General features: G+C 26.2%; 1 protein-coding gene across 1 annotated transcript; it reads right to left on the bottom strand.

The window, feature by feature from the left end:
- Positions 1 to 12274: 12274 nt before the first annotated feature.
- LOC112682947 (BTB/POZ domain-containing protein 17-like) lies at positions 12275 to 17631 on the bottom strand. Its single transcript, XM_025553736.1, has 9 exons — positions 17496 to 17631; positions 17297 to 17437; positions 17046 to 17225; positions 16860 to 16979; positions 14943 to 15017; positions 13360 to 13490; positions 13063 to 13301; positions 12783 to 12967; positions 12275 to 12724 (listed from the first exon to the last, which is right to left on the bottom strand). The coding sequence occupies exons 1-9, from the start codon at positions 17556 to 17558 to the stop codon at positions 12281 to 12283; spliced, it is 1578 nt and encodes a 525-aa protein (XP_025409521.1). The 5' UTR covers positions 17559 to 17631; the 3' UTR covers positions 12275 to 12280.
- Between the last annotated feature and the right edge of the window lie 2181 nt (positions 17632 to 19812).

Here is a 19812-nt window from a genome sequence, read left to right as displayed (position 1 = left end):
CAATATTTTATTCGGGTATTGGTTAATTCGGGAGTTTAAAAAAAAAAATCATTAGGATTACATGGGTTTTAGGTGTTTCATTTTTTAAGAATTTTTAGGGGTATTACGGGTTCGGGTAAATTCGGGTGCAAAGCCCTGGTAAATATTGTAATATGTGGGGGAGGAAATGTATTAAAATTACGTGTTTTAGATTTTAAGTATGAAGTTAAAATAGTTATTACGATTTCAATATAAAATACATTATAATATTAATAAATAAAATAAAAATACTATAATAAAAATAAGAATAATAATAATATTTTATAAAAACGATTGCTTATTAAATTCTACTTTTGCAAATAAAATTTTCAGAGTTGTATAAAAAAAATAATTTACTTTAGCTAAATCTGAATCCGTTATCCAACCTTTATTCGGTGGGACTCCTTTACAAGTATCCAAACATTTTTCATGACCACGTTTTAAACCACCTCGATAATTATCACCAAATGTGTACAAATACTTAACGTCGTACTCACTTTCTTGTACTTCGTTATTTTTAGTAACGTACTTGCTACCATACATTGCACGCTTGAAAGACAATTTTCCTTTTTTTCGAATCTTACCTACACGACGCTTAGTACTTTTTTGTTTGTATTTTACTTGAACTTCATTAGTAACGACATCAGTTTCATTTTCAATGCTATCTTTTACTGTATCGCCGTGTATATAACTACTTTTTATGTCTTGAATTTTATTTTTATTGTCACTCTTTGTATCATCTTTTTTAGGTTTTTCTTGAAGTTCTTCGAGTTCCATGGGTTCATCTATCGTTAATTCTTTTTCTTCGGAAGACGCATCTGCTTCATTTTTTGGGTTGTTGTTATTTTTAAATTCTCGAACAAATGTATTTAGATACTCTTCATTCAAGTCATAATATTTAAAATTTTTTCCATAATAATCGCTCTTAGGATCAACTTGTAAGTCACAGAAAATATCTTCAAGTTTTTTTGATGGATTGGTGCCGTTGAGTTCATCTGAAGTTGGTTTCAAAAGTTCTTTAATGGTATCCAATATTTTTTTACAACTGCACTGTTCAACGTTTAACATATTTGCTTCCGAATCTTCATTTTTTCTAACTTTATTAAAGTTGATGGTTTCAAATACCATGTCATATCCGTCATTATTTTTTTCCGATTCCCATACGATTAATTGATCACTACTACAGTCAGTGTTTTTGTTATCATTCGAGTTTTTGTAAATATTTTCCCTGAAAATTATTGGATACGCTTCGCTTTTAGGCATACAACGTGATTGGTCAGTAGAGTTGTCCATTATTGGCACTTGTTTGATAAATGATGACTTCAAAGAATCGTAATATTTTAAATTTTTAAAATTAATTTTGTGACTCCAGAAGAATGAACATTAATTTAATGATCGTAGCCTAAATGTATATTATTATTTCCATGGTAAGTAATTGTTGAGTTCTATATTAGCCATTCTGCAGAATGATCTATAAATAGTAATTTTACGATGAAATAACACGTATAATTAGTTTCAGGTGAAGTTTATTGTGATTAATTTAGTCATTTATAATCAAATTTAATGAACATTTTCTTGTATGGTATTATAACGAGCACGGGGCATTTTTAAAACCATCGTTTTATATTTTATGAAGTAAGTCTAAGGTTATGCATTTGTGGAATACCGAGACATCAATCGTTTATTAGCAATCGATTTATATAATTCCTGAAAATAATAAAATCAGGAGTAACGACTATGAAACAATAATATATCATTAATCTATCTTTTGCAATAACTTTAAAAGAAAAAAAATTCAAACAACGTTACAAATATTTTCTTTTTTTCTTTAATATTTCAGGATAACCTTCTTGTAAAATTACATAACTACGATATCTATCTGAAAACAGAAATTGTACAATTAGGTACTACAACTAAAATAACTAAAATAAATTGTACAATTAGGTACTACAACTAAAATAACTAAAATAAAAAATAATTTCTTGTCAATTAACCGACATTAACGCATTTTTATTAGGATAAAAAAAAATATATCGTTCGGTTATTCGGTGTAATATTATTTAGAACTACAGCTCATAATAAATGACAAACTCGGATCTACTCTACTCTAATTTAACTACCTAATCATATTCGAACACAACTAGGTCGGAGCCAACAAGTGAGTTGGTAATCTCTACGAGTCGGATCGAATGGGACAAGTAAGACATTAAAGTTATATAATAAGTGGTAAAATTTCCTTTTTTTTTAATGTACTCTCTTAAATTTTAAAGTTACGATAAAAACTTATAGAACCATTATTGCATAACTAAATAGCTTTTAAAAGAAACAATTATAAACAATATTTTTCCCTAAAATCAAGAAACCCCGTTTGAAGTTAATGTTTTTCGAAAAATGGATTTGTTTTTAGTTTTTTTAGTTCTATTTTCTCGCATTTTTAAAGTACACAAATATTGTGCCTGTACAATCATTATTATATATAATAATCATTTACTATAGTATATAATATTCTCCACCCTTTAATTAATATGGCTTCCGCTCAGTTTGATCATATTTCTCGGTATAAATATATTAGGACTTGGTACGCGAAACAATTTATCTTATTGAATAAACGATGGTGATGCCGAGGAAGTCATGGGCCAACCGATTCCCTCAGTATCGCTGGTGTACATAAAAAAAAAAAAAAATGATAAAATGTGTGGCGCTGAGTTGGTAATGCGGTTAAAGTGGTGGTTAGGCAGCGAGGACGGTGCTTTATGGTCGGAGTTCAGTGAAGGCGGAGAGTTGGCAACACGGTGAAGTAGTGACACGTAAGCGGAGACATACGTAAAAGCAACAGCATAATGGCGACGGAGAGATGGCAACACAGCGACGGTGACATGTTACGTTCGTAATGGTGTAGTTGCGGTAGCGATTTGTTGTGAGGGAAAGTGGCGGTGGAAAAGGGTCTCGCTCTGGCATGCCGCGGTGGTGGAGAGGAAATTAACCGTGCAAGCTGCGGTGTTGGAAAGGGCGGGCTAGTGATTATCGTTCGGTCGATATTTACTTCAACGTTCCCAAAACACACAAACGAAAAATAATAATAATTATAATCAACCACCAGCGCTGACACATGCTGTAAACGCAAACTAAAAAAAAAGCGATTTGTAATACATGATTTTTTAATGATATTGTGATTCTAGTCTTTAGTTTATCAGTAGAAAGGAATATTAACTAATACATTTTTTACGTGTACATTTTTTGTTATAAATCCATCTATATCCATTGTAAGATGTAAATTGTAAGTTTGTGTCAAGTATCATCTACGCTGTTTTATGCCAATTAAGTTAATTTTGATTTTCAAGACTAGAAAAATATTTTTGTAAAATATCGCATTCGATAAGAAGTTCATGGAATTTAAAAAAATGTAAAAATAAAAATTTCGAAGAATTTTTAGATGAGACCATAATATTTATCTTGGTATTAACTATTGATGAAGGTTCCACCGTTCTCGAGAAAAGTATTCAACCGTCTTCAGACTATTGAGTAAAAATAGTCATGCCACCCATGAATTACATTACCATTGTCATGAAAAGTGGCCGTCAATTTATATAATAAAAATATGTAAATATTATCATTGGCTCAATTAAATTATTCCGAATCCTAAAAAAGTATTAAAACGTGAAAACATTTATTTAAAAACTAATTATTCTAAAAAAGAAAAAAAGTTTTGACCTACTATTATTTATAATAAATTATGATATATAAATGACATATGCCTTTGAATTTAATTTAATTGAGCATAAATGAGGTGCATAAAACCAGAACAGCTTAACCCACAATAGTTTAACTGTGCAGGACGGGCATTTCAAGTTTTGACTATTTTTTATTTTATTTTTTTCTTATAAGCATTGGCATATAAAGGGTTGGGCCACTTTGGTTCTAAAATTATATATCATAATCACAAATCCAAATACAAATAAGTGCTGCTATCTAGTAAATACATTTTTTTGTGGGATAGGCTATTATGAATTTCAAATATATAAATGTGAAATGTTTATAGTATAAAACAAAATTTGATTTTTTGTGGGTTAGGCCGTTCTGGTTCTATACGCCTCAAATTAAATTTTTTATTTTATGGATTCTTATATAAGATCAATTATTATATAACAAAATAATTTTACTCAATTTATAGGCTTATAAAGTTCGTTTTAAAATTAATATACTCAAAAATCTGTTTTGTTTTAGGCAATATACCATTGTTAAATAAAATAAATAAATAATTAAAAATTAACTTACTAAGTATCTACAGTATCTAAGTACTACAGTTTCTTACTAAAACATTTTTTTGTGTTCTGTGTGTTCTGTGTAAAGATTTCTAATAATAAAAGCTTATTAGTATGTATACTGAACTGATCTTTTATCTTGTTTTCTGTTAGTGACCAAAATTGATGTTTGTCTTTCATTAAATGAAACATTATTTTTTAGTTTAGTTGATCAACTTATTATAATTTATTTTATTTTTATTTTTATTTTCATTTTAATGAAATTAATTTTGTATACTTTTAATTTGTATTTTTTGTCTTAATAAAATGTAAATATTACCCTCTTGACAGTTGTATTTAAAAAAATGTGAAGTAGGTATATGATTATCAAGATAAAAATTATAATCTGTAAAAATGTATAACAATTAATAACTATTGTGCTAATACTAAAAAATTTCTAATATATCTTGTTACAATGATCCGTAATAAAAATACCATCAAGATATATTTTATTTTTAAATGTGTTAAACAATGAGGTGTATTTCATCGTCGTTGAGAGTGTTGCATGCTGCCAGTTCAACCGTTGAAGAGTATATGTGATAGGATAGGTTTATTATTCAAAAAAGTTCAAAAAACATTTATTAATTTAAATTATTTCTAAGTACAATAAATCACTGATCTATCTAACGTGAAGGTGCATGCTAAGCTTGGGCTAAAACACAACTGATTATTGGTTTATTCGCAACCCCCTTATATACTCAGGTTTTGTGGAATCAATCATGCCGTACTATGTAAAAGTTGTTCTTGATTATTATAAATATATAAGATTTATTATTTTAATGACCTCGTTAATATTACTATTTGCTCATATTTCTTATTTTATTATTATTAAATGCATTCTTAATATTAATCTTAAACTGTAGTCTTATAACTCATATTTGCGTATGTGTCTGTATTACCCTCGGGGCCTATATTAATGATTCCTTTCTATATAATTTCACGATTTCTATAAATTATATGGTCCTGTAATTATTTTAATGATTCCTTTCTATATAATTTTCTTGATTTCTACTATTTATGATTTATGGGGTCTCCCTATGTCATGTTAGTCGTAAGGACCTACATTCATGTATGTCCGTAACAAGAGGAACAAAAAAAAAGTGAAAAATTTCAAGTATCTACATTTGATTAGTACTTTAATACAAACTCAAGACTGCCTTCCCTTTCTTTACAGTAGTGATGGGCAAAATTATCTTGGCCTTGCAGCAAGACCAAGACCAAGACTGAGACTGCAAGACCATGACCAAAACAAGACCCACACTGCAAGAGTTTTACAGTCTTGCAATATTTATTGTAATTTTTTTTTTTTTTAAAGTGCCAGAAAATACGTAATTTACTGTAGGTTAAATGATATAGTTTCTTAGGAATATAATAAAAAACGTAATATTTCATTTGACGTACAACACGTTTCAGGAATTGACAAAATAATAAATTATTGAATTATTGAAAACAAGATAGTAAATAATTGGACTATAAAGTGGTTTTGTAACAAATAGCAATACATGTATTGTAATACATAACTGCAGTTCCCTGTATTAGCTAAAGTGGCAAAAGATTTTTTATCGATTTCAGTTACTTCAGTTTCTGCGGAGAGACTATTTTCTAAGGCAGTGATTCGATTCTCATCCTTTTGTCCTTCATGTCAATTGGCGCTGTACTAGTCTCTTATGAGTCATCACAGCAACGTAGCAGAAATATGAACTTTTCACATTTGTGGTTATAATATGATTTTACTAAATTTAATTATTTTTTTATTTTCTACCTTTTCCGTGGAGAATTCGTGTCACCTCTACACTGTGTCTATGTCACCCTTGTGTGATATGTCACCCCGGTTGAAAAGCACTGTTCTAAGGCATCATTAGTTATACATAAGCATCGGAACAGATTAAGTAACAAAACTGCACAATGGCTACTTTGTATTTTATGGTCGAAAAAGTTTTTGTAAATTTACTATTATATTCATAATTTTTTTAAATATTTCTCTTTAATTACTGCTTGTTATAATACATGTTTAGTATTTTGAAGTAACATTTTTTTTTTTTTAAATTAAATATGAAAAATAATTTTTAGACTATATTTTCTTATAATATATTATAATTACTATTAAAATCATTAATTAAATTGTTTTTAAAGGATTGGTCTATTATAAACAGACTTGGGTAAAATACTTTTTAAAAGTAATTAGAATAAATACTCAAATACTTACAAAAAATAGTATTCTGAATTCATTATTTAGAATACTTCAAAAGTATTCCAACTACTTTTAAAATACTTCCAGTTTTTATACTATAAAAATAATAGATGTCCACTCAACAGAAATATTTGAAATTGCGCAATTAAGTCAAATATCATAATTTAAATTTTTCAAGTAATGATAATTATTCTCAACTGTTAAATTTAACTACAAAAAATAATTCATCTAATGAAGGATTATCTAATAAATTAGAACTAAAAAATAAGTTACAATTATGGGTATTAAAGTATAAGGCATCGCATAACAGTGTTAATTGTATTTTGAATATAATGAAATCGGAAGGGTTAAATGTACCTCAAGATGTACGAACATTAGTGCAGACTTCTAAAAGTCATGAAATCGTTTCCATGGGTTGTGAAGGTACTTATATTCATTTTGGGTTTAAAAAAATGATACTTCCAGTTCTAAATAAATTTTTTAATGCTATTGATTTTACAATAACCTTAAAATTGGGTATTAATATATAATAATAATAATAATAATAGTTTATTAACGCCCATATAGAGCAATTGAGTTTCAGCATATTTTACAAAAATTATAAATATAAGTTATAATGATAATGATGATAATAATAAATAATAAATAATAATATCTAATAGTAGTATTTAATTTTAATTACTCATTTCTATGTTTGTGTATTTTAAAAACTAACAATTATATATAATTTTAATTATCTACAATTACTTATTTATATTAGAGTTGTACATAATACAGTTTGGTGATTTTCTATTTGAAACTTAGACATAAAAGCTGAAGTTTAGATTCTTCATCAAAATTAAAATCGAAATTAAATTCATTACAGTTTCGAAGCATACGGCATATAGGTCCATTAAAACAATATAGTTGTGAGTGGAATGGCTCATTGAAAGTTAATTTAGATCTTGAGTAAAAAGTAGGGACCAACCAATCTATTTCCCCAAAAATTTCAGGACATTTAATTTGATTATTTAATATTTTGTAAATAAAAGAGATATCAAAAAATTTTCTTCTGGAAGACATGGTGTTTAAACCTAAATTTGACGCAAGTTCATCAATTGTACAATGAATAGCAAATTTATTTGACAAATATCTTAAAAAGTAGGATTGTATTTTATTTAAACTATTTATATGACCAGATTGCGATGGGTTCCATAATATGGACCCATACTCAATATTTGATCGAACTAGCGAACAATACAAAGTTCTGAGACATTGAATATTATTGAAGTTCCAACATTGTCTCCTAATAAACCCTAACATTCGCATCGCTTTATTATGAATATATGATATATGTTCAGAAAATGTAAGATCAGATGATAGTATGATACCTAAGTCTTTGATAGAAGAGACTATTTTGATTTTATAGTTGTCTAATGAATAATTATGTAAAATCGGTTTATTTTTCCTGGTAAATGAAATTTGCGCACATTTATTTACATTAATTTTTAAGTGGTTTTCTTTACACCAATTATAGATGGTCTACATCTTGCTAAACGTTTTACAAATCAGGTATGGCCGATTCTTGTTTCGATAATTAATTGTCAAGTATTGAGTAATATGGTGTTTCCTATTGGAATTTATCATGGAACAAAAAAACCTCCATGCATTCAACAGTATTTGCATGCATTTATTATGGACCTTAACTCATTATTATATACCTAATGGTTTTGAAATAAATGGTAATATAATCAGATTTGAAATAGGGCATATAACTAATGATGCACCCGCTAAATCTTTTCTCCTAAATGTAAAAGGGCATAACGCATATTTTGGTTGTACTACTTGTACACAGGAAGGCTCCTATAAAGAAAGGCGTGTAGTGTTGTTGGAAATTGACTCCCCTCTCAGAACTAATAAGTCATTTAGGAATAAAGTTAATGAAGAATATCATAAAGGAGATAGTCCATTAGAGTTATTACCTATAAATATAATTGATGTGGTCTGCTTAGATTATATGCATAATGTATGTATTGGTGTTATTAAAAGGTTGGTTGAATTTTGAGTTAAAGGCAAAAAAAATGTACGATTAACTGAGACTTCCCGAAAACAAATTTCAACTGATTTAATAAATCTTAGAGTTTATGTACCGTCTGAATTCAGTCGTTTACCTAGAAAAATAGATGATATTGTAATACTGGAAAGCAACCGAATTAAGATCTTTTCTGCTCTACTTTGGCCCTATTGTTTTGAAAGTTAAACTAAACAAACAATTTTATTCACATTTTATATTGCTATCTTGTGCAATTAAAATTTTAGTTTGTCCTATTCTTTGTGAAACTCATGTTAATTTAGCTGAAGATCTATTAAGATAATTTGTTATTTCATATAGTTCTTTATATGGAGAACATTTTGTATCATACAACGTACAGCTTGATACACTTACCTCTGTATACAAGAAAGCATGGTGCTTTGATGATTTTGGATGTTTTAAATATGAGAATTATTTACAGGAGTTAAAATATTCAATAAAAGGGGGAAGATATCCTCTTCAGGAGTTATCGAATAGAATTTTAAAAAAACAAAAAGTATTTTTGTCTACACTTTTATTACCATTTCAGCATATAACACATAAGAAAATATAACTTCTTCTTTGTATTATAAATTAAATGACATACTTTTTGAAAATATTATTTCACATAATTTAAATATCTGTATTAACATAGTACAAAAAAAAAACAAGTATATTATTTTACAAAATGATATGCTTGCTGTTGTTAACCATATTGTAAAACCTTATGATAAACATGAAATCTATTTAGTTGTTCAATAGTTTATTAAATCAACTTCCTTATTTATAAGAACTATAGACTCTAAAATAATAGATTATCAAATAGTGGATACAACCTTATATCAAATAATTTTTCTATAAATTTAAATGAAATAAAATATAAATGTATATTCATTCAAATAACGGACAATAAAGCTATAGTGACATCTTTACGCCATTCATTGTATAATAAATAAATTTTACTTTGTATTATGAATTTGTTATTGTTTTTTTTATTTATATACATTTATTTATCTTGTGAAATAATTCATCATCATACTTTATAAAATACAGTCAAGTCGCGATAACTCGAAGTTGAAGGAAGAAAAAAATTCACTTCAAGATATGTATTATTCGAGATATCTAACTAATTTATAGGGGAAGAATTTTTTAGGGAAATAAAACACAATTCGAGTTGTCAAGTTTTTCGAGTCATCGAGGTTCGAGTTATCGCGACTCGACTGTATATTTATTTTACGGATTGTTCAATGTAAAATATTTCTCTTTAAACGTGTATTTCAATTTATATTATTTACTTGAATAGGTATTTCTTTTGTAGTTGTGTAAAATATATTTAATATTATAATATAATGCATTGTACCCACTGTGCAAAATAATGTCCCTCCTATGTTTCTGGGATGTTTTGCTGAAAGACGGAACATCACAAATTGCGTTCCCTATACGTATGAATAACATTCCCGGGACCGTATTTTTACCACAATGATATCTTATATGAGACGTTACATTAACATCAAATTGTGACGTCCCTGCAACAATTCATAAATATCACACATCTAACAGAATCGTAACATTTCAGTAATGTTGCATAGATGTCCCCTGAATTATAAATAAACGAAAAAAATGCATGATGATGTGATAGCGAAAGGATGGTTGGATTCGAACCTAGTCCATGCACACTGGAATATTGGGATACTGAAGCCTTAACCTAACTACCTACCTAACATTATATAAATGAGGGTTAAAATTGATGTTTTTATCATACTACTTACTACAGAATACACATACCGACACCTACTAAGATTACAGAAATTGAATAAATACTAACAATATATATTTTATAATAAGCACAATAATTTATTTATTTACAAAATTATGTAGGACATAGGTAGTAAATAGGTAGAAATATTTACTATAAATTATGATAAAATAATAATAATAAAAAAAACCTCAAGTATAAAATAAAATTAAGATTTTAGATATAAATCACGACTTAGTGTTGTGATTGATGCTGTACTGACTGATAATTGCAAAAAACATTTACAGTTAATATCACTTAGAAGTACAATAGTATGGTTTTAAGTTTGATTAGTCAATAAAACATCCAAGTCGATAATAAAGCACCAACATCTGTTGATAATAAATTAAAATCTGATAAATAAAATGCTTCTGAAACATTAAAACATTAATATACCTAACAAATTTTACTTTACTATTTTTTTAATTGCAGCTATATTATTATTTTTAACACAAATTAGATTAGCAGAAAGAAGAATAAAATTAATTATAATATTAATTTATCGAATGAATTACAGAATAAAAATAAAATTACAAAACTTATTATTTAATATTTAATACAATAAATTTATAATTAAGAATATACTTTTATTTAATACTATCTAATACTATCTAATTTATCTAATAATTTTAATCTAATACAATAAATTTATAATTAAGAGTATACTACAAACTTCATTAAAATTAAAATGTATATACTTATGCTTCATGACATAAAGATTAAATACATGCAAAATCATCTGATAATCTAATAAAAAAACATTTGTATTTTATGTCAGTTCTATTTTCAAAAAACTTAAACTTTACGAATATTGATGGTCAGCACAACTAAAAGGTTCGGGAACCTTTTTTTACATAATTGCTAAAATGTAAAATTTTTCAATTTAATTGTAAGTTAAATAAGAATAAAATAACCAAAATTAATTCAGCAAGTAATTGATTGGTATAGCAATAATCTCACTAACTTGATATAACTTTTAATTATCTTTGTGATTATCTTGTTAATCTTGTTAATATTATCTTGTTTAATTATCTTTAATTTTATAGCAAATATTTTTTAAATAAAATAATCATAATTAACCTCTTTAAAGTAAACATTGAGTCTAGTACTGAATCATTTTGTTTTTATTTAATTGTACCTTATATTAAATTAAACTATTCTTTGATTTTGCCAATCAAAAATGTAAAAATTAAACATAATTAATCTCAATTGAATTTATAAACTTATACATTTTAAACTTAATTCAGTTTAAGAAAAATAAGAATTCAAAGTTCCCACCTTAATAAACTATCATTAAAAGATATAATTTGGTTAATAATTAATTAATGCAGAGTTATCAAATAAAATTCTGAGGGAAAGTGAAGCACAAATTTTAAAATTGATGGTTTTTAATTATTATTTTAACTATTTAATTTTTTAATAGCATATTTATTTAAATTACTACCGTAAATAAATTATTTGAATATGGTAGAATAAATCAAAATCTTTCAAACATACTTTTTATTATTTAATTTAAAACCAATGATCCAATAAGTAATAAATAAATTATAGAATACATGACTGATAAAATTATAATTTTTTATACGATTATTTTAAACAAACAAATGGAACCATGTTATCTTATAGTATATATAAATTATGATTTATTTATATTAATTATTTGATCTAAATTATTCAATTTAATATCAATAATATAATTTATAAAACATTGATAAATGTCAATGAATTTAAAAATTTGTCCAGTTGTATATGGTTAATTCATCATTTATCATATTGTACTTTTTCAATACTTCGAAACACAATTATTCAAGCAAACGTTTAGTAAGATTAATCAACACAATTAATGGATATTGAAAAGTGATTACAGAAATATTTAGAAAAAAAATCAAAACATATAAATAAAATCTTAAATTACATTGATTATATTAAACTATTTGAAAGTGTACATGTTGTATTCCGATAGCAATATTTTGAATATCAGTTACTCCTAATGCAACAGGAGTAATTACAATATGGACTTTTAATGCTCCAAAGGTATAGTATCCAAATTGTGAGTAAGCCTCCTGAGCGCCTACTCTATGAAGTTCTTCATAGTCCATAAAATCATCAATGGTTATTTTAAGTTGGTCTTCGGTAAACAACACAACTTTTTGTACAACTGAAACAACATGAGTTATAGCTATCTGGCGACCATACACTAGAATGGCAACACGGGCATAAAATGAAACTTTTTTTTCATATTCTCTTAATTTCAGCTCAATTGTTGCTCGCACTTTTTTTAGTATTACCTCTGGCAATTCAAGAGAATCACTACCAGAAGTCCATAATGCTTTATCATACCATAATCCATTCAAGAACAATTCAACATTCTATTCAAAACAAAACATTTTAATTTGAAATTAATACATTTTATTCAATTTTACTTACCCATTGTGCCTTTTCAGGCATTTCTTCGGATCGTTCAAACAAATATCTGTTAGTAGTAATTTCTTTTGTAAGTGGTAGTAAGGTATCAAGTGTATAACTATATACTCTAAATTCACCTCCCCACTGGGAACAGGTGTACAATCTTGGTGTACAGGCTAGTATATAATCAGCACTTGTTTGTTTTTCTTGAAGAAAGAAATAAATTAAAAGATACAATATAATATATAATACAAAATAATACAATATATAAAAGTTAATAATATAATTTCAAATACCATACCTATTTTTATCATATTATAATACATTGTTTCAGTCATTTTATCAATAAAAAAATGTCCATGCTCTTTGAGAATAGGTTCCATAAACAATATAGGTAACCTTCGAGGAGGAATCATTGGATATCTAATATAAGACATAACATTTTCTATCAAGGATATCTTGTATTCTTTAACTGTATCAGAATCGTTACACTCAATCAATTTTTTTTCAGCCTGGTAATTTATCCAACCCTCAACATATCTATAAATAAAATATTATTTAAGTTTTATAAATCTATATTGAACATTAAGATATTTACTTAAATAATTGTATTTCATCATCTACAACGAGATCAGATTGTTGTAATAGTCCAACAAGAACATCACATTGAAATGTATTGAAACAGTCTACACACTTATCAATATTCCATTTTATAAAATTTTTGCAAGCCTATAATAGTAAAATAATCATTAAAAGTACTATAGAAATTGGTGTACATTAATGATTTATAAATATGATTATTATTAAAAGCTACTACAGTATATCTGTAAGTTTACCAACACTTGATACTTCTGTATAAATTAACAAAATAAAATTTTTTATTATGAGAGATATTTGACTATCAGAATTAAATTTCAATAGTATGAAATATTATCGAAATTTCATCAGTATAATTTAAAAATTAAAAAAAAAAAACTTGATTCATGAAATTTTTAATAACCAAATAATAAATATTTCTTAAATTATTTAATTAAAAAAAAAAAAAAACCAACCTATTTTATTTTGACCAAAATGTTATGACTTTTCAATAAATTAAACTTTTTTTTTTTAATAGCTTTTTTTGTTATTCAATGAATATTTAGGTTTGATAGAAAATTCACTATAATTGATGGCATAGGTGTAAATTAGGGAACACACTTCCAAGTAAGGAATAGTGAGTAGTAATATAAGTAGTATAAAATAAAAAATGGTCTGACTGAGCAAATGACTTTATGAGAAATTTGATGGCTAGCCAATAACATATAATATCGAAGAAAGCGCAATTAGATTCTACCACAGATTATATGAATACAGATGGTGCACTCCCTATGATACAATCTAAATTGTAAAATGTGAAAAATATTTATCACACTGTGATATTACTACTGTGATAAAAAAAAAAATCACAGTGAAAATAACAGTGATTGCTACTCTAACTGCTACTTTCTATTATTCACGTACCTATGGCATATTTACTTTACACTATCACAGTAATCCATGAAGTTAGAAAACTACTTTATTTACTATTTAATCGTGATATCAGAAAATATTTACCTTATGTAAATGTGACATAATATTAATAAATATCTATCTAAAATCACGAATTTGTTTGTTTTAATGTGTGTAATTTTAATGAATGGTATTTTATTTAAAATATATTATCTATTAATATAAATATTACATTGTATTTCAATCCATGTTATAATTATTTATTATTAGTAAACTATGCTCTATGTAGTAAACTACTTCCACTTTCCACTATTTTTAGTATCTACAGTCTTAACATCAATTTATCTACACTGTGACAATATAATGCACACAATTATATAGTACTATAGTAGCAAGTAGCAACAAGCAATTGTCACATATCACTATTTCATAAAGCACAGTGTTAAATATTTTTCACAGTTGAACAACAACAGATTTGTGATATCATCACAGTGTGTTAAAATCACTGTTATTTTATGTATGAGTAGCAGTCACTGCTACTGCTATTTATTGGATCACTGTGAAAGTAGCAGTGACTGCTAATTTTAATCATCACTAATTTATATAATCTGTGATTCTACTTCAATTGCAAGAAAAGAAGAAGACTTTAAGAAACTCATTATATTTCTTAAAATAAATTAATAATATTTTTACTTTAAAGAATTTATTCAATGGTGGCTTGAATTTTATACAATCATTATCTTGCCATATTTTACAAAAATATGCGGCCTGTAACAGTTAAACAATTATGACAATTTATTTAAGTTAAATTAATACAAAGCTGGAAAATATAAATTTTAATAAATCATATTACATTGGAAAAATGTATATGATTTTTTGTTTCAGTATATATCATTAAAGATAAATATTAAATACCTTTATAACAAAAGTAAAATTGCTTTTATTTTAAGCAAACTAAAAAATAATATACTAAAATAAGACCAGTTTCTACACACATATTGAAATCAAATTACCATATATTATTTTCTTCAATAAACCAACTGTCAAACTTCCTTGAACACTAAAAACTATTTACATTTGTTTACGCTGTATTAAATGTAGTGGAAATTGTACTCTTTTCAATAACCTCTGTAAATTAAGTCTTCAGTTCAAGTTTTTCTACAGCTTATATATAATATATCCATTTCATGAACTATAGAATTAATTAAGTTTGTGGTCCAACCCAAAGCTTGTCTCCGTTATATATAAGCAATAAACTTAAAAACCAACAACTCAGCCAACATTCCATACTCTTCAACAATAATACCTTAATCTTACCAATCCATCCCATTCCCTATTATAACAAAATTTTCATTAATATACGAAATAAAATATCAATTATCTTTATTTGTTATACGTATTATCATTTTTTGTTAATCATTAAGTTTCAAACACATTTATCTGTATTAATTAATTTAATAATATATATATATATATATATATATATATATATATATATATGTGTGTGTTATTGTGTTATTGATATGCTTTTTACAAATCTTTCTATAATTGTTTATCTAACATTTTTTTGATAGAAAGCTCTTAAAATAAATAGTTTAAAAAAATAAATACATCAATTCATTACATTAGAATTGCTTATAAATATAAAATATAAAATAAAATATAATAATAAAATATAAAATATACATTCAAATCTAAATTAATACAAAATTATATAAATTAAATTAAATATACTTTACTACATACAATTTGTATATATTCTTTTATTAAACCTTATATCGATTCATGCCCAATAAAATAATTTATGTTGACCTCTTATATATTCTTTTTTGGAATTTGGAAGTATTGAACACTGTCACGCAATAAAATATTTAAGGTAATATATTCTAATTTTATTATTGTGAAGTGTCAAAATCATTGTCATACTACTATTATTATTATACAAAAAGTAGTTACAAGAACTCATTACAATGCTAAGCATTGAATTTTGCACTGACCAATTTTTATTTGAGCATTAAGTAAGAACCCTATTATGCAATTCCGTCATGAAATCATGAATTAAAATAAAACAACTCTGAACTATGACATTCCTATTTTGATCACCAAATAACCTGGTTTGAAATTTATTTTTGGCATTGTTTATTCATTTATCTTATGATTTATTTTTGATTTTGATTTAATATTATTTTCTTTTTTTTTATGTGAAAATTTACATTATATATTAAGTATAGTTTTTTCAAGGACTAATATATAAGTAACAAGCATATGATAGATGAAAATAATTCATCGGGCAGTAACTGTTAATCTTATTTGATTATAATTTATCAATTTATTTTATTCATATTTATTTTGAAGTTATATGCATATAGGTTATTCTTTATTTAATCTTTTTTATTTCTAATATAATACACTTTTTTTACAACCTTACACTGATACCTCAATGTCTTATGTTTCCCATATTATTTTATCCTTATATATTTTTTAAGAAAAATCCTGTATGCTTCAACTAAGTATCTCAACTACAAATTGGCAAATCTGAGATTTCATAATATTATATTTAATATTGGCATAATAATTTCTATTAATCTAATTAAGGAAAATTATACTTACATTGACCTTCTTCGGATGATTTAATGACAGTAAATATTGAAACCAAGTTACTATTAGACCATTCTTAGCAGCTTCAGTTAAAATCTTACACATGTAGTTAATACAAAACTCGGTAAGATTCTAGAATAAATATATAAGACAAATTATTATCCATATATTTAATACATTTTATTAAATATTATATACCTCAACATTATATTTAACAGCTAACATCAATATCGGAATAATAATATCAAAATCAACTGTTATTTCACCAGTATACAAATATTGAAGAAAAACTGGAAATACATCAACACATTGTGGAATTTCTTGTAATTCAATGACACCTTGATGTGAATCACTCCGTTTATAATTCATCAACATAGTCTATAAATAAATTAAATGATGTAATTAAATTCAATTATTAAAAAAAAAAAAAAAAATCATTATAAAATCACCTCAAATACATCGCTAGATAAACACAATATGAAGCCGTGTGCAGGATATGAAACTCCTTCCACCACAAGAGTAACATCAGTTAATAGTCTGTTGGCATAAACATTTTGAATTCTTCTCAGAATACCTTCAGGAGTGCCTCTCTAAACAAAATCAAAATAAAGATTATTTTTGTTACTTAAGAATATGAAGATAACTTACAATAATATACGTAGGCGTATCTGATGAATTATCCCCTTCAGACTCGGTTCTTCTGCGCTTCATTGTAAAATGTACTTACTAAAATAAATATGCAAAATATGTAATATTTTATAACAGGAATAATGAAATATAATAGAAATTAATCCCTAATAATTTTTCAATAAAAAATGTGAAATTGTAATCTACAAATTATACAAAAAAAAATAAATACAGGAATACACCACTGATTGTGCGTATGCGCTAGAAATATTATTAGGAACAATGACATGAACAATTTCAATTGTTATCAATTAAACTTTTTGATAACAGTAAACACAGTCTAGCGTTCACGGAAGGCAAACACACATTCCACTTGTCATTAAACAAAGAGATTATATGCGTTTATTTTCTATAGTGAAACGGTTCATTAGCGTGAATGTGAGTATGTGTTGTAAATGCGTTGTAAACGTGTAATCGTCCAGCCTGAACACACCTATAGATGATAAAGATTTATTAATATTTTAAGCGGTAAATTTGAATTTTAAACAATTCGATATCAAATAGATTATTTTTAGGTTATAACTAGAGCTCGAATGTTAATAACCAAAATTTCATAATAATATGCACTATAAAATGTCAAAATATACAATTATATGCCATAAAATGTATTAAATATACCTATTTTTTCGACAAATATATGCAAAATAATAGTTACTAATAATAACTAATACATACTCGAATTTATATACAAATGTGTATTTAAAACTACTTTATTACAAAAAACACAGCTGATATATATGATAAAATATATTAATTCTTTTTCGATCTATTTGAGTTAAATTTTACATAGGTCAAGTACTTTAATATTAGGATTACACTGTACAACAATAATTTTGCTGATATTTTCAAACTTGAAGGGCCTTCAACGATACAATAAGAAGTTTAAAGAATGATTAATAATTTATTATAATATGGACAATTTTAAATATTATACTTAATTATAATAGTATTATTTCACTTAATCTAAAAACAATCGATATTTGCATTTATATGTTCAAAAATGTAAAATATGCAAAATAAGTTTGCATATCTGTAATCGAAATTTCACGAATCGAATTTATATCATGTTTGGGTATAATTCTGGTTAAACGAAAAAAATATGCCAAGCCATAAACATCCCAACTCTAGTTATTACCTACAAAATGGCATGACTAGACTTAGGGACTAAGCTCTAAAAAATACACAAATATGCTTCTTAAATTCTTAAAATATGCATTATAATATGCATTAATATGCATTAAAAAAAAAAAATGACCACATACGAGTAGTACACAAAATAAAACATGTCCATCGGATTTAAATGTATCTTTAAACTCTGAAACAAAATTTTGCAGTCGGCTACTCGTAGAATGTTGTACTTTCGGCATTACACAATGTTACAAAATACGAGTATACGAGTACGACGTTTTACGTATGATTCGACGTTGTGTGGTTGCGAGACGCAAAAACAACGTTGAATAATAACCGACTGAACTGGGGGCCTATTCTCAAAGCAATCGAAAACTGTTTTCGATCGCCGTTCAGTTGAAAATAGTATTGGTTTTGATTTTCACCAATATACGAGTATACTATATAGTATACATATATGTATTCTTAAATTGTTTTCAACTGTTGTTTCGATTGTTCTGTTCGATGTTTTACTTCGACCGTCAAAACCTAGTCGAATGCTAGATTTTCGACAGTGATTACTATTGATAAACCAAAACAACATTATCTTTTTATTTGTTAATGTTTATTTTTTTCTAAAGTATTTTTATTTAACTTACCAGTAAAACGAAAAGTTAAGAATGATGGACGAAGATTTGGATATATTTTTGCGTGCCATCAGTTCAACCGTTGAAGAGTGAATATGAGAGGATAGGTTTATTAAATAATTACTAGACTTTAAATATTTACTATTTATTGACAAAATTATTCTAAGTCCAAAAACATTTATCAACTGAAATTATTTCTAAGTACAAATATTTAATTAAATTAACAATTAAACTGACGTGAAGGTGCTTGCTAAGATCGGACTAAAACACATCTGAATATTGGTCTGTTCGAGACTCTCTTATATACCCCATTTCTCATAGTTGACCCGACCCTAGTGAATGCTAATCCACTGGTCCTATGCGATTCACCTTGGAATTTTTGATTGATGCTACTTGTATTTTGTGCGCCTAACTCTGGATTATTTATGTAACCAGTCAGTGACGTATCCATTGGGGAGGGTTTTGGGGGTCAGAACCCCCCCCCATTTGAAATACAGTATTAAAAATTAAGGTGAAGTATATGC

Source organism: Sipha flava, unplaced genomic scaffold (genome assembly GCF_003268045.1).
Source record: "Sipha flava isolate LNK unplaced genomic scaffold, YSA_version1 216_pilon_pilon, whole genome shotgun sequence".
Lineage (NCBI taxonomy): Eukaryota > Metazoa > Arthropoda > Insecta > Hemiptera > Aphididae > Sipha > Sipha flava.
Note: the sequence above shows the minus strand (reverse complement) of the source record. Positions and strands in the feature narration are given on the sequence as shown.

Excerpts from the sequence above, each read along its gene's own strand:
- LOC112682947 (XM_025553736.1), bottom strand. The coding sequence starts at position 17,558 with ATGAAGCGCAGAAGAACCGAGTCTGAAGGGGATAATTCATCAGATACG. Across the intron at positions 15,018-16,859 it reads ATCATCCGAAGAAGGTCAAT|GCCGCATATTTTTGTAAAAT; the intron begins GTAAGTATAATT and ends TAACTGTTACAG. Across the intron at positions 13,491-14,942 it reads CATTGAATAAATTCTTTAAA|GCTTGCAAAAATTTTATAAA; the intron begins GTAAAAATATTA and ends TTACTATTATAG.